Raw genomic sequence first — 16405 nt, forward strand, 5'->3', positions numbered from 1 at the left:
ACCGCAAATGCTGGAGAGAGTGTGGAGAAAAGGAAACCCTTTTGTACCGTTGGTGGGAATGTAAATTGATACAGCCACTATGGAGAACAGTATGGAGGTTCCTTAAAAAACTAAAAATAGAACTACCATACGACCCAGCAATCCCACTACAGGGCATATACCCTGAGAAAACCATAATTCAAAAGGACACATGTACCCCAATATTCAATGCAGCACTGTTGCTTATTTCTCATCATTCCTCTACTCAGTGTGAGATGAACCAACCTCTACCTACCCAGGGCTTAGAACTTTTCTTATGGAACTTCTCTCACTCTGAATAATGGTGATTAATTACTGGTGCACTTTTTAAATCGTCTCTGTGTCACTACAATGCTCTTGAGTATTTGAACTAATTCTTCTTAGCTTTGCTGCAAAATCAGAATATTGCCTTGGGTGGCTCTTGTGTTTCTCCCACTTATTCGTGCACATACAGAGATATGTAATAAATATCAATGAAGGATCAATGTTAGGCTGTATTTTTTATCAGTGAGTTTAATAGGCATGAATAAGAGAGAGGTGAAGACATAATCCCAGCCCCAAAGCTCAAATGGCATTTGTGTTTTTAAAACACTTGCAGACATACCAGGTCTTCTAGTGCAGCCACCAGCGAGCCATGCCTCATTCATTATTAGTTCACTTTCTAGGGAAGAAATGGAGACTCATTGTCTGAATCTCTTTCCTGAGATAAAAGAGACCGTGGAGACAGAGCTGGGATTCCATCTTGAAGCTAAAGATGCTCAATTAATAAAGTATTAAATTGAATTGTTGTCAGTGATGCTATTGGACAGTTATTTACATTAAGATGTTATGTTTGTGTTTTTTTGCTTAGATGGTAAGAAGAGTGTCAGTTAAGAGCATTAAGATCATGATTAAAACATGTGAACTGGCATTTAAGTGCTGATTTCTATTTTACTGCTCCAATATACTGACTTATACAGTTACACTTTTGATGTGAAGTTATTTTAAGTCCAAAAGAAAACATAGCAGCCAAAAATCAACACATTGTGAAATGTTCTTTGCCTACTAAAATTATGGGAAAAAAGTTTAATTTCTATTTTAAAATTATGGTTTTAGCTTAAGAAAACAATCTTCTTAATAAAATACAGCAAAAAAGTACAATAACTATCAAGCCATACTTTGCCTCCAAAAAGATAATGCTAAAATGTGACACATTAAAAAGTAAATGAACTACCACAGAGCGGCTAGGCCCGTGAGCCACGGCCGCTGAGCCTGTGCGTCCGGAGCCTGTGCTCTGCAACGGGAGAGGCCACAGCAGTGAGAGGTCCACGTACCGCAAAAAAAATTTTTTAAAAAGTAAATGAACTAGTTAATTAAAAAGATAAACAGAAGTGTATATGGATATAAATAACAGCTGGTATCTGTAACTTACCCAACTTGGTCCCTGAAATAATTCAATGAAATAGGCATTATTATGCCTATATTTCAGATATGAAAACTGAAGCTTAGAGAGTTTAAATAATCAGACCAGCATGACACAGGTAGAAAGTACTTTAGCAAGAACTGAGCCCAGATGGGTATAATTCTAACATTTAATCCTAAGTACTAAATTAACTTCTTATATACCTAGTAGGTCAATTATTAGGAAACACATATTCCTAATTGCTGGGATATTTTTCATATTTAACTCAGTCCTAAATTTCTAGTTTTAGGATTTAGATGAGTTTCTTAATGTCACCAGGTAAGTGACACTTTAAAATCAACCCTGGTAACTGTTAGGTTTTGTTTCATTTGCTTTGCTATTAAAAACAAGACAGGAATGTTGTCCATAATCTATTGATTACCTTCTCCAGGAGCTGACTGTTATCACTCACAGTGGAATAAAACCTGATGAATTTCTGTGTAAACTGATTAGCCCTGGATGAATCAATAGAGTAATTTCTAAGGCAAACATCTCTGCATTCCATTGTCAACTGTGACAAATTTTGTCTGAGTCCTTTATGGATGCTTCAAAAGACGGTAGCACTAGCGAATTTCTCTTAAACTTTTAAATGGCACTGACAGAAAGGAAATAACTTTTGTGTATGCCTGACTTTGTTTTCCTTCCCTCTTATTAGTTAACCCTAAAAGTACAAATGTAAACAAATGTAATCCCCAATGCTGCATCTGAACCAGGAGAAATCTGGAATTAATTGCCAAGTATTTTGGTTCCTGTTGCAGCTGTTACAAGTGTTTGATTTGGCCAGGGAAGAGAAAAGACACTGCATACCAATTTCATGAGCCACGGTGAAGGCTGCATGGAGACCATCATCTTCAATCACAGCACAGCTGCGTTCGGGAGAACATATGGTCCCAACGTCTGCCATTCCCAGGGTGTCACATGAGTGATGCCCACATAAATCCTGCCCAGGAGAAAGAAAGAAATCATTAAAATCAATTTACATCCAGAAGGAGCCACCTTGTAGAGCCACTTGCTCACTCCAAATGTCAACACTGGGATATGTTTATGGTATCACCTGCTCAGCTCTGGAAACCTTCCAAAGACAAACTAATAGCATTGACTCTTCTAAGCTTCTCTGGGTCCCAGAAGCACAGAAGGGACTCAATTACATTTTAAAAGATGTCATAAGATTGCGGCTTGTCCATTACAATAGCAGTCGCAGCCTTAACAAAGCTGTACTGTGTATATGCAGGCACATATGCCATGGATCACTTTCACATACAGTCACACTTAGGAAAGCCTTAATATTCTGACCTAAATTCCTGCTAAATTTATTAGAAGCCAAGTCTAATAATTTGTTTTCCATCACAGGGGCAAATTGCAATCACCTATTTATGGCAGAATATAAATTTCCCAGTAATTTGGGTAAGAAACTAAATTTTAATCTATAAGGGTAATTCCTCAAAAGATCATCTCTTAATTGCCAAATTGGTTGTAATTTCATAGGTTGTGTCTATACACTCTTTCCCACAGTGTTTAATGTAGTGTTTTTCAACCTGATCAATTCTCAGAAAATATATGTAATATACTGTATTTATATAAATGAGCATACATGTTCTCCTGGAGAGAAATTGCATAGCTTTTAAGAGATTCTCAAAGGGGAACATGATCACACCTCGCTAATGGTTAATATGATCAAATTAGATGAAAGAGACATCAACAAGACAATTTGAAATTACGAAGCATATAGAGAAAATATAAGCCAAATTTTTTGACATGATAGATTTGTAATGATAAGCTTTCCATTAAGTGCTATTTGAGTATTAATGGACATTAGACTTTCTTGTATTTGACTCCTGTTTTCAATGAAAATTAATTGACAGTATATATATTTCTATCCAAAGCAAAAGCCATAAGTGAATAACTGCAGAAGAATTTTTAAAAAATATTAATTACTGTGAAAAATGACTATTTACTTGTTGAAATAAGTGTTCTCTCTGTTGCAGTTATTATCTTTGTATCTCCAACTATCACAATGCCTGACTTATAATAGGAACTCAACAAATATTTGCTTAATTGAGGTGAATTCTGACATATAGTCAGATGCAATGTAGACCTCACATAATTTTATTTTTTACTTTTTTTTTTTGATGACATGGAGCTAGTATTTTTATTCTCCCAGGACAAAGAGAAAAGATGGTTATCCTATACAGATTTTTGCCTTACTGAACATTGTCACATACCTTTAATATGCTGTATGCTAGCAAGACCTCAACAGACTGCAGGAAGCCAGCACGAGATATTACTACTACATAACTAATGCCGCCTAGTCAATGTCAACACACTCTTCTAACTTTTCTCTGCATAAAAAGCTGCATAAAAGTCCAGTTAAGGTGAATAATATTTAAAAGGTATACCCTACGATCTCCCTAGTACATTTTCAGGTCCTTATTGTGTTCCGTATATTATGAGATCCCAGCTGTGATGAATTGCACTGCGGCCGCCATATTATTATAGCTGCAGACAGTAGAAATCTCAGCCAAGTAGCCTTGGTGAATCTAGTCACCAAACCAACAACAGCCTCCCAATGTCTCCTGGGTATCCTCATATGTCATCCATGGGATCTCAAATTACAGCTGTTGAGAACAAATTAGTAGTTTTTAAAATTGAAATTGGAACACACTTTTGCATAACAATCAGTCTTTGAGATAATTATATAGTACAATACATGTTTTAATCCATTTTTCCCCCAGTCATTTTAGTAGCGTTAAGACCAAAGGCCCAGGTCATGGTTTAAGTGAACTACTGGACACTGTGGGTTATTTCTGCACATGCATATTTTTTTAAACCGTGTTTTATGTTTATCTTCACAATTTGGGGTTCAAATAACAAAACCGAAGAATTGTTTCCCCTTCTTACTCCTTACTTCATTAATAAGCTCGGATGAACAGCCACAGCTAATGGAAATGGTCCTCTTGTTCTGAATAGAGTTTAATGTGGATTCTTAATCTCTCTCTGTTTACTGCTAATCAATTGCTCATTAGAGCCCATCAAACCTCCTTGTCATCCTTGAATTGCATTAAATGCATTTGGCCCTTTGCCACAGAAATTTGTACATGTGACAAAATAATGAACAGAAGCATTTATTTTTTTAATCACACTGATTAAACCCTTGACTGCATAGCCACAGACTATATTTCTGTAACTGTAATTATGTAAACTGGCAACATTTCCACTTCACTCATGCAATTTCAAACCGTGGCAGCTCAGTTATGGTTTCTTCCTCAAGTTATACAACGAATGCCTGTATTTCTTTGGGAGGCACTGTTCACTCCATTGCATTAAAACTCAACTTGTGCATCAAATTATTAAGAATACAGCACATCACATTCATGTCTATTTTCTGATGGTGATTTATAACAACATTTACAGGTGCAAACCTTATTTGAAATTTATAGAAATTTTTTTTTTTTTAATTCAGAGAAAGAGTAAAGACACCATTGGGGCAATAGCATTTATCTATCTGTCTGTCTGTCTCTCCGTCTGTCCACCCATCCATCTATCTTCCAAATCTGGAAACAGGGGATACTAAAGAAATATAAATCACATACAGTAGCCACATAAGAGGCAAACAAAATAAAAGTGCTCTCAAGAATTCTTCTGCTTAGTCAGTGTAAATCTGAAGAGAAGTTATATCTCTGCTATGTTAAAGATGGTTCTTTTTATGCAGGATTGATATCTTATCATGATATTGATATCGTGTAGACAACAATGCAATGGAGGATTTAATAAAATGTAAGGGTTGCAGAGATTTAACTGGTAGCTTTGTGGTGTGGTCCTGGCCAGAAGCCAGGACTGGGACATTGTACCTAAAATAGAGCCGAGATAGTCAGCAAGCCCAACGAAGACTTGACAGGGCGGTCACTGACATGGTGACTAAGGGTGGTCATTTAGAGGATCATGAATATGGCCGTATCTGTGACTTATCGTGAAGTTTAGGAGGACTCACAGTACATCAGATCTATTCTTGTGGATGGAGTGGGGTCGGGGAGGGAGCCAGCAAAGTCTGCTACCTTGAGAAGCAGGTGCCCAGAAGCTAATACAACTTGGAAAATCCCAGTGGTCGGTACTGGGTGGGGAAAATGAACTAAGCCGATATGAGTGTGCAAAGTGGAAGGCATAACAGGAGACGCAGGATTTCTAGTCTTGATGGGAGATTGGTCTCTCAGGCAGCATAAATGCGCTGAGGGAAGGAAGGAAACGTCAAGGCTGATAAGAGCAGATATCATCACAGCTGTGGTAACGGCAGCCAAAATGAAGGCAGGGTACCTTGTATGGGGGAATCTGGAGTTAAATAGCAGCATCTTCTATTTCTGCAGATATTACCCCCTGGTAAGGACAAGCTCAGAGCTCAAGGGAAGGGCAGAGAAGAGGGTTTAACTAGCCTCAGGTATCTACCTATCTGTCTACCAGATTCCTAGTGAAGAGGGATTTAGGGTTACCTAAACAGCAGCCCCCAATAGCAGAGATCTTGATTTGGACCTCAGCAGAAACTACATTAATAGGGTCTGTTAGGCCAACCATGACAATGACCCATGTTCTGCAGTCTCTGTCCATGCTTCTGGATACAACTAGGTAACACAAAAAACATGGAGCTCTGCTGGATTAGGGACCAAGGGATCCAGGTACACTTATTCCTAAAACAATTATTGTGTGTCCACAACCTGCCAGACACTGTGTGAAGTGCTGACAGTGTGGTGAATAAATACAATAAGATCTGATCCTGACCCTTAAGAAACATCATGATCTAGTGAGCAAAACAAGACATGTCAAGAAGGAAGCAGATTGAACAGGTTGCTGAGGGAGTTCAGAAGAGGAATTGCCAAGCTCTCCTTGGGGGAATCAATAAAGGTGTTTCAAAGGAGCTCACTGGATCTTGAGGGATGAAAGGGAGTCTGACAGTGTTAGAGGAAGGGTATTCAAAAAAGGAAAGACTCGTGAATATATCAGGGGTGGGAAAAGGCAGGGTCTGTTTTGGAAATGACAACATGTTTCTTGTGGCTGGAGTACAGGATAGACCTGGTGGAGGATGAACAGGGGAAGCTGGAAAGGTAGCCTGGGCCCGGAGTTCCAAGATAGGGAACTTATCCTGGTAAATATGAGATAAGAAGAAGAGAAAGGAAAGATGGAGCACATTGGAGATTGAGGGGAATAGATGCTCAGAAGAGTCGTCGTTCTGGAGAATGGAGATGGAAGCTGAGAAGAGATAGTGATGCTTTAAATTCAACTCTATTAATTAGATTCATTGTGTGAATTATTTATATGCTTTGAGACTACTTTCCTTCATCAATAGCATTAGGAACTTGGACCAGGTGGTTTATGGGTTTGTTCCAGCTACACACATGTTGAGATTAAGGGAAAACACTTCAATTAACAGATGGCGAAATTAAAGCTCAGGGGTCATTAGTGTCCAAAATCAGAAGCTTGAGACTGGTGGAGCTGCAATTCAAACCTATATCTAAACACTCCAATTCCTGAACTTACTTCACCAAGGTGCAGTTAAATCATCACCTGTGTTTCCCCCGACATTACTCTTATCTTTTACATTCATAATCTCTACTTGGTCAAGCAAATTCCTTGGTTGTAACAAATAACACAGTCTTTCTCTCTGTGGTATATCTGGTGAAACTCAATAATCTAGAGGCACAGAAAAATACAAAATGCACTGAGAAAGAAATTCCAGAAAGCAAGAAACTGGAAGTGATGGATAAGAAACCTGGTGACATCATTAACTTGCCTGTCTCTCACCTGCCGCATCAGATCAGTCACTGTAAGTCACTGACTCCATCTACCAAATGCCTCATGTAGATGTCCTCTCTTTCTTGTTCCTTCCACTGTTCCCTCCTGCCTGGACTATCACCTAAGGTTTCTAAATGGTCCTTTCGTCTCCTGTGACTTCCCTACCTATATGCTGCAGTCAGTTACATTTTAGAACCCAGATCTTATAGGATTCCTCCATTCCTGCAAAACTTAAAAGGCATGCCAACCTCAGCCTGGCATTTAAAACCTTGCACAATGCAACCCAGGCTTCCTTGCCAGCTTTAACTGCACCTTTATGATCCATTTTGTCCACTATTTCCTGCATATCTCCCCAACTTCTTTGGCCCAAACTTTAGCCCCAATATTCCTCCTGTTAGAAGGGATTAATTTACTCAAATCCACTTCTTTTTAACACTTATTGACTCGACCCCTGCCTCTCTACTTCTAATGCCACTGCTTTAGTTTAGACCATCTTGAGTCTCTCCTTGAAGATTATCGAAATAGTCTGTAAAGGCTCCCGCAGGCTCTAACCCAACTACTTAGGCCAGAAGGCTCATTCAAGAACACCCCTCTGATCACTGCTGCTTTCCTTCTGATGCTCTTTCCATAGACTCCCACTGAATTTAATTTACAATTTAAACTCTTTATGCTACCGACTGAATCGTGTTCCCTGCCACTGTCTAAATTCATGTATTGAAGCCTTAATCCCCAACGTGACTATATTTGGCGATTGCGTCTATCAGGAGGTAATTAAGGTAAAATTAAATCATAAGGATGGGGCCCTGATCTAATAGGATCAGTGTCCTTTTAAGAAGAGATGCCAGAAAACTCTCTCTTACCCCTGCCCCCTCAAACACACCATGTAAGCACAAAGTGAGAAGGTAACAGTCTACAAGCCAGGAAGAGAGTTCTCACCAGAAAGCAAATAGGCTGAAACCTAGATCTTGAACTTCCCAGCCTCCAGAATTGAGAAAGTAAGTTTCTGTTGTCTATGGAGTTTTGCGATGGTAGCCCAAGAAGACTAATACACATGGAATAGAATTTCTTCTATAAGCTGGTTGTTATCATCTTCTCTAGACTAACCTATCACCTTTCCACTCTCATACCATCTGTCCTATCATACCTAAACCCCTATATTTCCCAGAATTACCATGCTGCCTCTGGGCCACTGCACTATTAGTTTGGTGTGTCTGCAATGCCTATTTCCTCCTTATAGATCTGGTTAATTCTCCTCTTTCTTCCAAATTGAACTCAGATGGGTTAGGCTACCTTCCAATGTACTTCCATGACATTTAATGACCACATTTATTACAAAAGTCATCACACTGTATAACAATTATTCATTTCCTTGTCTGTTTCCTAGAATAGGTTCTTTGGAAAGGGGCTACTTTTCAAACCTCTTCATCCCTCTTTGCCTATTAGAAGCATATTGAATGTTTGAATAAATTTGCTGTAATATTTTTATTTTAGAGACCACTAGACAGGACGAACTTCCCTCTCAGCCACCTGTCAGCTGTTACTCTGAGAAGTTTATCTCTGTTTCTCTTTGTATGAATGTCCTTATCTGTCAACTTATGATAATGTCACTATGGTTGTAGACCGCTGAAAGGATTAATTATAAAATGGTTTATGACTATGGATAGCATCTTATGAAATGTTCAATAAAAGGTGGTTGAATCCAAATCAAATCTGCCCATCCTTCGAGGACCAATTCAATTCTACATTTACAATGAAGCCTGTATAAAGATACACAGGCAGAATTGATTCTTCCTTCCTTTTTCCTTTCTAAGCCTTTGTTTATAGCTTAGTTACAGCATTTATTAGCGTTTTCCTAACATTAGCTGATTTATGCATATATCTGCTTCCTCTCCCCTTGTGATAAGCTGGGCTGGGCAGGGACCAGGTATTTTCCATCTCGCTGCTTTCAGCTCCCTAAATGAGTGTCTCACACTTAGGAGATGCCCAGAGGCAGGTGCTGAAAGTGAGGAAGACAGTATGTCCTGTGTGCTGTGGTTTACTGTCTCTCATATAATAGACTTCAGATTTTAGGTAATATTCTTCACAATTAATTTAGATATAATTTACTTACAACATTATATTAGTTTCAGGTGTAAAACATAATGATTCAATATATGTATATATCGCAACCTGATCACCACAGTAAGTCTAGTTAACATCCATCACACACATAGTTACAATTTTTTTTCTGGTGATGCAAACTTTTAAGACCTACTCTCAGAAATTTTCAATTCACAATTTATTATTTTTGTTATTTATTTATTTATTTTTTGCGGTACGCGGGCCTCTCACTGCTGTGGCCTCTCCCGTTGCGGAGCACAGGCTCCGGACGCGCAGGCCCAGCGGCCATGGCTCACGGGCTCAGCCTCTCCGCGGCATGTGGGATCTTCCCGGACTGGGGCACGATCCTGTGTCCCCTGCATCGGCAGGTGGACCCTCAACCACTGTGCCACCAGGGAAGCCCCACAATTTATTTTTAAAATGTCAACTTGAGCTGCTGAATCTGCTCCCAGTCTTCCCATTTCTTAGACATTTAGCCTTCTATTGGTTAGAATTGACCTATCAGCTATGATCCCTTGATAAGGGCTTGCTTTTGAATTTAAATGGGATTTGAACTCAAATATGTGATTGAAATAGTCGATTCAGTCTACAAGCAAATAAGAAAAAGCACATCCGTTTCCTTCTTCCAAGCTTCCAGTCTTCCTCTAGGGCCCCCTATTGTCATAACCTTGCAAGGAGCCAGCTGTTAATTCTGGGTGGAGTCCCCACCACAGCATTATAAGGCAGAATGCAGATTAGGAGTTTGGGATTGACATGTACACACTGCTATATTTAAAATACATAACCAATAGGGACCTACTGTATAGCACAGGGAACTCTGTTCAGTACTCTGTAATGGCCTAAATGGGAAAAGAATTTGAAAACAATAGATACATGTATATGTATAACTGAATCACTTTGCTATACACCTGAAACTAACACAACATTGTTAATCAACTATACTCCAATATAAAATAAAAAAAAAAAGGCAGAATATAGAAGTGAGGTGTTAGCTGACACACAATTGCCTGTTAACTGGCACACTGATGATTAATGAAAATGAATGAACCTTTTCTATTATGTAGTCTCGTAGCTGGTTCAGTTTCAATCCAATGCTTTCAAGCAATGAAAAAGTAAAGCTTTCATTAAGCTTTGTTGTGCAGGGGTGAGGGAATGTTAAACAGACGAGGTCGGGCAAGTTCAGGGTGGTATGGTCACAGACAGAAAATGTTAAACAATTTCCCACTTTTTTTCTCAAGCAGGTAGGTGTTTTGTTTCTAAAGGAGAGTGCATCATCTCCAAAATGGATTTAGGAGTGTGCCTTTAAGGAAACTATCTTAAAAGAAAAGAGGAAGCCAGGAACCAGAAAAGGATTCTGGAAAGCAAACATAAATCCTGGGGAGATCAGATTTCTACTGTTTGATGGTAGCAGTGGTATGAATTCCAGCGTTAAGTGCCACTCTGGAATGAAAATGGCTCCTCTTGCAAAAAAGTGACTGGTGCTATATTTCCCTAATTAGGACAGCGCCTTGTGCTGGGGTACAGTCCTGACAGTGAAGCCTGTTAGTTTGATAAATGAATTACTAGCACTATTCTGCTGATTCCTAGACATAATGCTCAAGGTGCCCTCGGCTAGACAACATGGGTGGAAAACATATCCTCACACATTTGCTTCATGCCTGAAAAACAAGTAATTTAGGAGAAGACATCTGGATACAGAATTTGAACAGTGCTCAGAGCCCATCAAAACATGGATTTCATGGCTTGGCGTCTGGCTGCTAAGCAACGTACCTCTTACATTCAAAACAGAGATGTAAAAGTAGATCCTGCTGCCAACTCCGGGTATTTCTCATTGAAAAAAAAAATAGCCATGAAAGTTTTTCTTTAGGTCCCAGATATCTGATTTCCATGAAACTGAAGATCTCAGATCATTTCTCCTCTAGCTCTCTTGGTTTCCACATTCTGAAGTATTAGGCAGAGATTAACATTATATTTTAAAGTACTCTCAAATGAATGCTACATGAGTCTTGTAATATTTTCCTCAGCCCCCTAATTAATTGCGTTTTTAAAATTAGGTGCATACATTCATAATCATATGCTCTTCAAATATTTGGTTCTCATCAAGTTAGATGTATATGCCAGAGGGCCAACCACAAACTAAATGAGATTTACTTTACTAAAAGTATGCTTCTGCTTGGCAAGGAGGCCAGGGAGGGCCCATGTAAAATATTTTCCATGTGTAGACTAGTTTGAAAAATGAATGTTCTTATAATACTTATTAAAATTAAGATAGATGTTAACTTATTTCCCCCTTGCTTTATCTATTTAAAGGAACTGATATATTTCAAAGCTTGGAAAATAGGAATCGTTAACTACCCAAACAAAAAACAAATCCAGAAAAAGCAACAGACAGATCATTTTGAATCACTGACTAGTTTTCCTTTTTTTTCTAAGAAGCAATTAGGAAAATTATGGGGCAGGAAATAGGGAGTATTGGGGTCTTCTATTAATGTGTATGGAATGTGCATTTTTATTCCAAAATGAAAGTGAACCATGAAAATGTTCAAAGTGAACACTTTGCAGTAGTATGCCTACAAAAGTATTTTTTCTTCAGTCTTTAGAGAACTTCCTTCCATAAACTCTCTGAAGCCTCCTTCTTGGCAGCCCCTAGTGATGTAGCAAAGCAAGAAATCCAGACATGGAAAGTTGTGAACCAAAAAAAGAAAGAAAGAAAAAAAAAAGACTTGGAAACCAAATAAAAAAGGGATAGTTTTACAGGAGAACTTCACTTCATATGGAAGGCTACAAAAATGAATGTTCTTCCGTTTTAAAGATTAATGTTGTGCAGAAAAATTAAAGGATGGTTTCCAGGAGATCACTTCATGAAGAGAAAGGTTTTCCATTGTACAAAGCACTGTGCGTTGCCCACTTCTCCCTAAACTGCTGCCCTCCGGCATCTTTATTTACATGTGGTTTACATCTGTGTCCACCCTGTGAACCACAAGTGTTTCTCCACTCCAAATTTATCAACACTTTTCCTTCATACCAGAGGTGCCTTAGTAAAAATAGGAGAATTAGGTGGTGGAGCTATGTGATTCTGAAACCTCCTGCAAGCCATCATTGAATTTCCTGTCCTAGTTCTGGTTGCTCCCTTTGCACCATGATTTTGCATAATATTTCAAAGCTTCTAATCCTTCTCTCTATCCTGGATGGATCTCAAACACTTAAAGAATGAGCTTTCAAAGTCCATTCTTACCAGGCATGTGAAAGCATGACTCAAACCCGCCAATCAGAGTACAGCTATGAAAACTGAGGCTCAAAGCTCTGAGCAAAACAAGCTCAAAACCAGTCCAGACTCTGTATCTGAATGTCACACTTTTGTGACGGTCTACATAGATATTGTGTTCCTCCCAGAACCTCTGGGCCTATAAAGATCAGTATTTTTTCCCTTCCTGTAACCCCCTTCCTTAAAAGAGGGAAATCCTGGGAAAACATTCCTTCATGTCTTGACTCTTTGCCCAGATCTTTCCGCACTGGGGCTTCAGAAACATTCATCCAAAACCCAAACATGCAAGCTGGATGTGACCCTTGACTGGCAGCTGTGGAGGACGGAGCAGTTCTTGCCATGCATTGGAGGACTAGGCAAAGGAGTTGCCAAGGAACCTCAGAAGATTGGGTTTCTATATCCTCCTGGCCATCCCCAATCCCTTCCATCCAAGGAAGCAAGATTCCACCAAGCTGGGTATGTAAGAACTCCATTAGGAAGCCAGACTGGAAAACAAGTCCTTCCTTTGGAAAGCCTTCCCTTGACTAATGTCTTGAAAGGGGTTCAAGTAAGAAGGTATGGACGTTTACAAAGGAAGATGGTGGGTAAAAGTGACTACAGTGAATGAATCATCAGCCCTTGCCATTAGGTTAGACAAAGTTATATCTTTGGGTTCATTGGAAAGTAGATGATCCCTGATTCCAAAGACAAACTTGCTTTCCCCCTTTTCTCATTTAACGACGCACATTTCCCCAAGCATTCTAGCTCCATTTTACCACATTTACGCATCTATGACTGCGTATCTCAGACTGGAGACATCCTGCCTGTTGGATTGATTGTGTGAGCAGGTCTTGGTCATTTAAGGCTTGAATTGCTCCGGCTCTATCCCGAATACGGGAGCAGATCTGGAGGCTGGCTGGGTTTCCTGCAAGAAGCAGGGAAGAAAACCCATGGGGGCAGGCGGTTTGTGGGAGAAACAAGGCTGTCAACAAGGCTGTCCCGTTGACCTACCTCCGTACTCCGGGGCTTGAACCACTCCCCCAGGCGGGACCTACCTCCCGAGTAAACAGGATGGCCGCGTCGTAGTGTTCCTCGTGGTCAGCCCCCAGCTGGTTGTGCTGGTGCTGCCATTTGCAAAAGTTCTTGAGCGTGGCGGCCGCGTTCTTGCTCACTTCCAGGCTCTTGTCTTTGTCGCCCAGCACCACCACCTTCACCACGACCAGGCGGATGTGGTTCTCGATGCTGGCGTGACTGTACAGCTTGTTGGCGATGGAGGCCAGGGTCAGGAGGTAATGCTGCAGGCCCTGGCCGTACATCCGCGCCATGGACGCGTCGGCCACCAGGAGCAGCTCCACCTGGCGGGCCCGGGAGACGGAGCGGCGCCGCCGCCGCCTCCACCACGTCTGTGGTCTCTGACTCCCATCGGACGAGGGAGCTGACTGGTCCGGGAGCTGCAGGGCCAGCGCCCAGCGTCGGTCCGGGCTGCTGTGCGCCGGGGGGCGCTCACGGGGCCCTGGCGGGGACGTGGGGGTCTCGCAGCTGGTGCGAGGCGGCAGGGCCTCAAAGCTGAAGCCCTCGCGGGTGTAGACGTGCAGGATCCGCGCGGACCCGTCCCCGTACACGCGCCCGGCCTCCGCCTCCGCCCAGGGCGCGCGCAGCAGCGGCTTCAGGGTGTAGCGCGCGTGCTTGACCGCGAAGAAGCCGTCGAGACCACCGCAGAGGTCAAAGACAGCCAGAGAGCGGGGGCTGCCGTCCACCGTACCCCGGTAGAAGCAGTGGCCCCGGTGGCGCCGGGTCGCGTTCGGCCCGCCTCCTGCGGGCACAAAGCCAGCGGCGCCCACCGAACCATCCCGCTCTAGGTCCAGGAGGAACCTCCGGCCGCCCGCGTAGATCAGGTAGCCCACCTTGCCGCCGCCCGAGTAGAGCTGGTCGATGTTCTGCACGAGCCCGTGGCTCCTGCGCTGCGGCGCCAGGGGGTGAGGGTGCCCGGGAGGCTCGGCCGGCTCCTGCGTCTCCTCCCCCTGCCGCCGGCTGGGCTGGGCGGCCGCAGCAGCAACCCGAGGCTGCCCGGCTTTATCCTGGGCAGGTGCCGCGGCGGGGCCGGCCGCGACCGGGGGCAGGCGGAGCGCGCACAGCAGCAGGGACGCCCACCCGAGCAGCATAGTGCGCTGCCCGCGGGGAGGGGCTGCGCGACGGGGACTTTATGGGGGTTTGTTATTCGCTCTGGAAGTTACCGGGGCGGGAGGTGGGGACACACATACACTTGCTTGCAAGGTTGAGTCAAGTGTCGGAGGGAGGGGGACCCGGCAGCAGCGCCAGCCTGTCCCGGCCGCGATGCCAGCGTGCGAACTTTTCTTTGTTGGTTTGGAAAATGTTTGGATTCGTGCTCCCGAAAGAGGATTAAAAAAAAGAATAAAAGAAAAAAAAAAAGAAAAGAAAAAAGAAGAGAAAAGAAAAAGAAGCCGGGTTGTGGAGAAAAGGGGAAAAAACCCAATCCAACCCCAGCCAGGATTGGGGCACCGAGAAAAGTAAGGAAGGTGCCGCGCACCAGGCGGGCAACTGGTGCGTGCTGCCTCCAGCCCCCTTGCTGCTCGGGACCCGCCGGCAGCAGGGGTTCCAAGCTCCGGAGCCCGCTTCCTTTCTTATTTTGTGGGTTTCCTTGACTCTACTGGAACCGGGAGGAAGGGAAGAAAGAGAAGAAAAAAAGCCATAAAAATTAACAGAAAATTAACAGAAAAACAGAAATGCAAGGGGCGGCCTGCGGCGAGCCAGCGAAGCTGCGCGTCCGTGTCCCTTCTGATGCAGTGTCTTCCTGCCCGCCGTCATCCCCAGTCGGCCGCTGCGAGCGCGGAGAGCAGCGCGAGCGCTGTGAAGATGCGAGGAGGTGGAACAATGAATTTATAGCGGCATGCCATCCTGCAATGGCAATTTCAACAATTCGTCACTGCAAGCTGCCTCTTAAAGGGAGAGCTTCCCCCACCACTCCCACCCTTCCTGGTCCGCGCCTAATCAGATGGGGGAGGGCGGGCCTGGGGGGTGATCGAGGAAAGGGCGACAGCGGAGGAGGAAGGGACCCGGTGAGGTGGAAGGAGGGTGGGGGAGGGAGCAAGGGCGAGGGGGAGAAAAGTATTTGAGTAAGAAAAACAGAAGATTTCTTTGGCCTCATTTAAAGCCACAGCGGCTGGGGTTTGTCTGATATTTCACAACCAATCGGGGTTGGCTAACCTCGGCTTACCTCATCTCCTGACGGGGTGTTTTGGTATGTTTTTAAAGTTACTGAGACGTTTCAAGTCTCTCTCTGCCCCCTTTTCTCCTGCTTTTCTTTCCCTCGGTAGGAAGTTCCTGCAGCACGTTTTTGCCCTGTGCACGCCGGTGCGCTCTGGCCTCGTAGACCTTGCAACCGCATCCCTCAGCCAAGGGCTTTCAGCTTCCCGTGCGCCCCCTCGCCCCGCTCTCCCGGTACCGGTTTCCTCCCTCCGCATCCCTCGGACTCTTCGCTCTCGTTCTTGGATGCACGCTAGGTTCGGTCTTCGGGTGACTAACTTTTCCGAGCCACCAGCAGAGTGGCCGCGCAGGCGGAGAGCCGCGGGCGCTTCCTGGCGCGTCTCTGCGCCCCGAGGGCTGCGTGTCCCCGGGACAGGGCCGCGGGAGGCCTGGGAACTCCGCGCCTTTGTGTGCGAGCCGCGGGCTCCCCGCTTCCTCAAGCGCGCCTTTCATCCTCGCCCACGATCTTTCACTTAATCCCGGATGACTGGAACTTCCTTTGCTTTGCTTTAAGAAGGCAAGGGCGGGAGGGGGGGAGAGTTAACTCTTGAAGGGAATTG

At 43.4% G+C, this 16405-nt stretch overlaps 1 protein-coding gene across 1 annotated transcript in view; it reads right to left on the bottom strand.

Moving 5' to 3' along the window:
• ADAMTS5 (ADAM metallopeptidase with thrombospondin type 1 motif 5) overlaps positions 1-16175 on the bottom strand; it is a 50924-nt gene extending 34749 nt beyond the window's left edge. The window contains exons 1-3 of the mRNA XM_067739272.1: positions 15817-16175; positions 13637-15497; positions 2267-2399 (exon numbers count right to left, since the gene is read on the bottom strand). Coding sequence (XP_067595373.1) covers positions 2267-2399; positions 13637-14743 — 1240 coding nt within the window. The 5' untranslated portion in view covers positions 14744-15497; positions 15817-16175. The remainder of the gene's footprint in view (positions 1-2266; positions 2400-13636; positions 15498-15816) is intronic.
• Positions 16176-16405: the final 230 nt, after the last annotated feature.

The sequence above is a fragment of the Pseudorca crassidens genome, chromosome 5, assembly GCF_039906515.1.
Source record: "Pseudorca crassidens isolate mPseCra1 chromosome 5, mPseCra1.hap1, whole genome shotgun sequence".
Lineage (NCBI taxonomy): Eukaryota > Metazoa > Chordata > Mammalia > Artiodactyla > Delphinidae > Pseudorca > Pseudorca crassidens.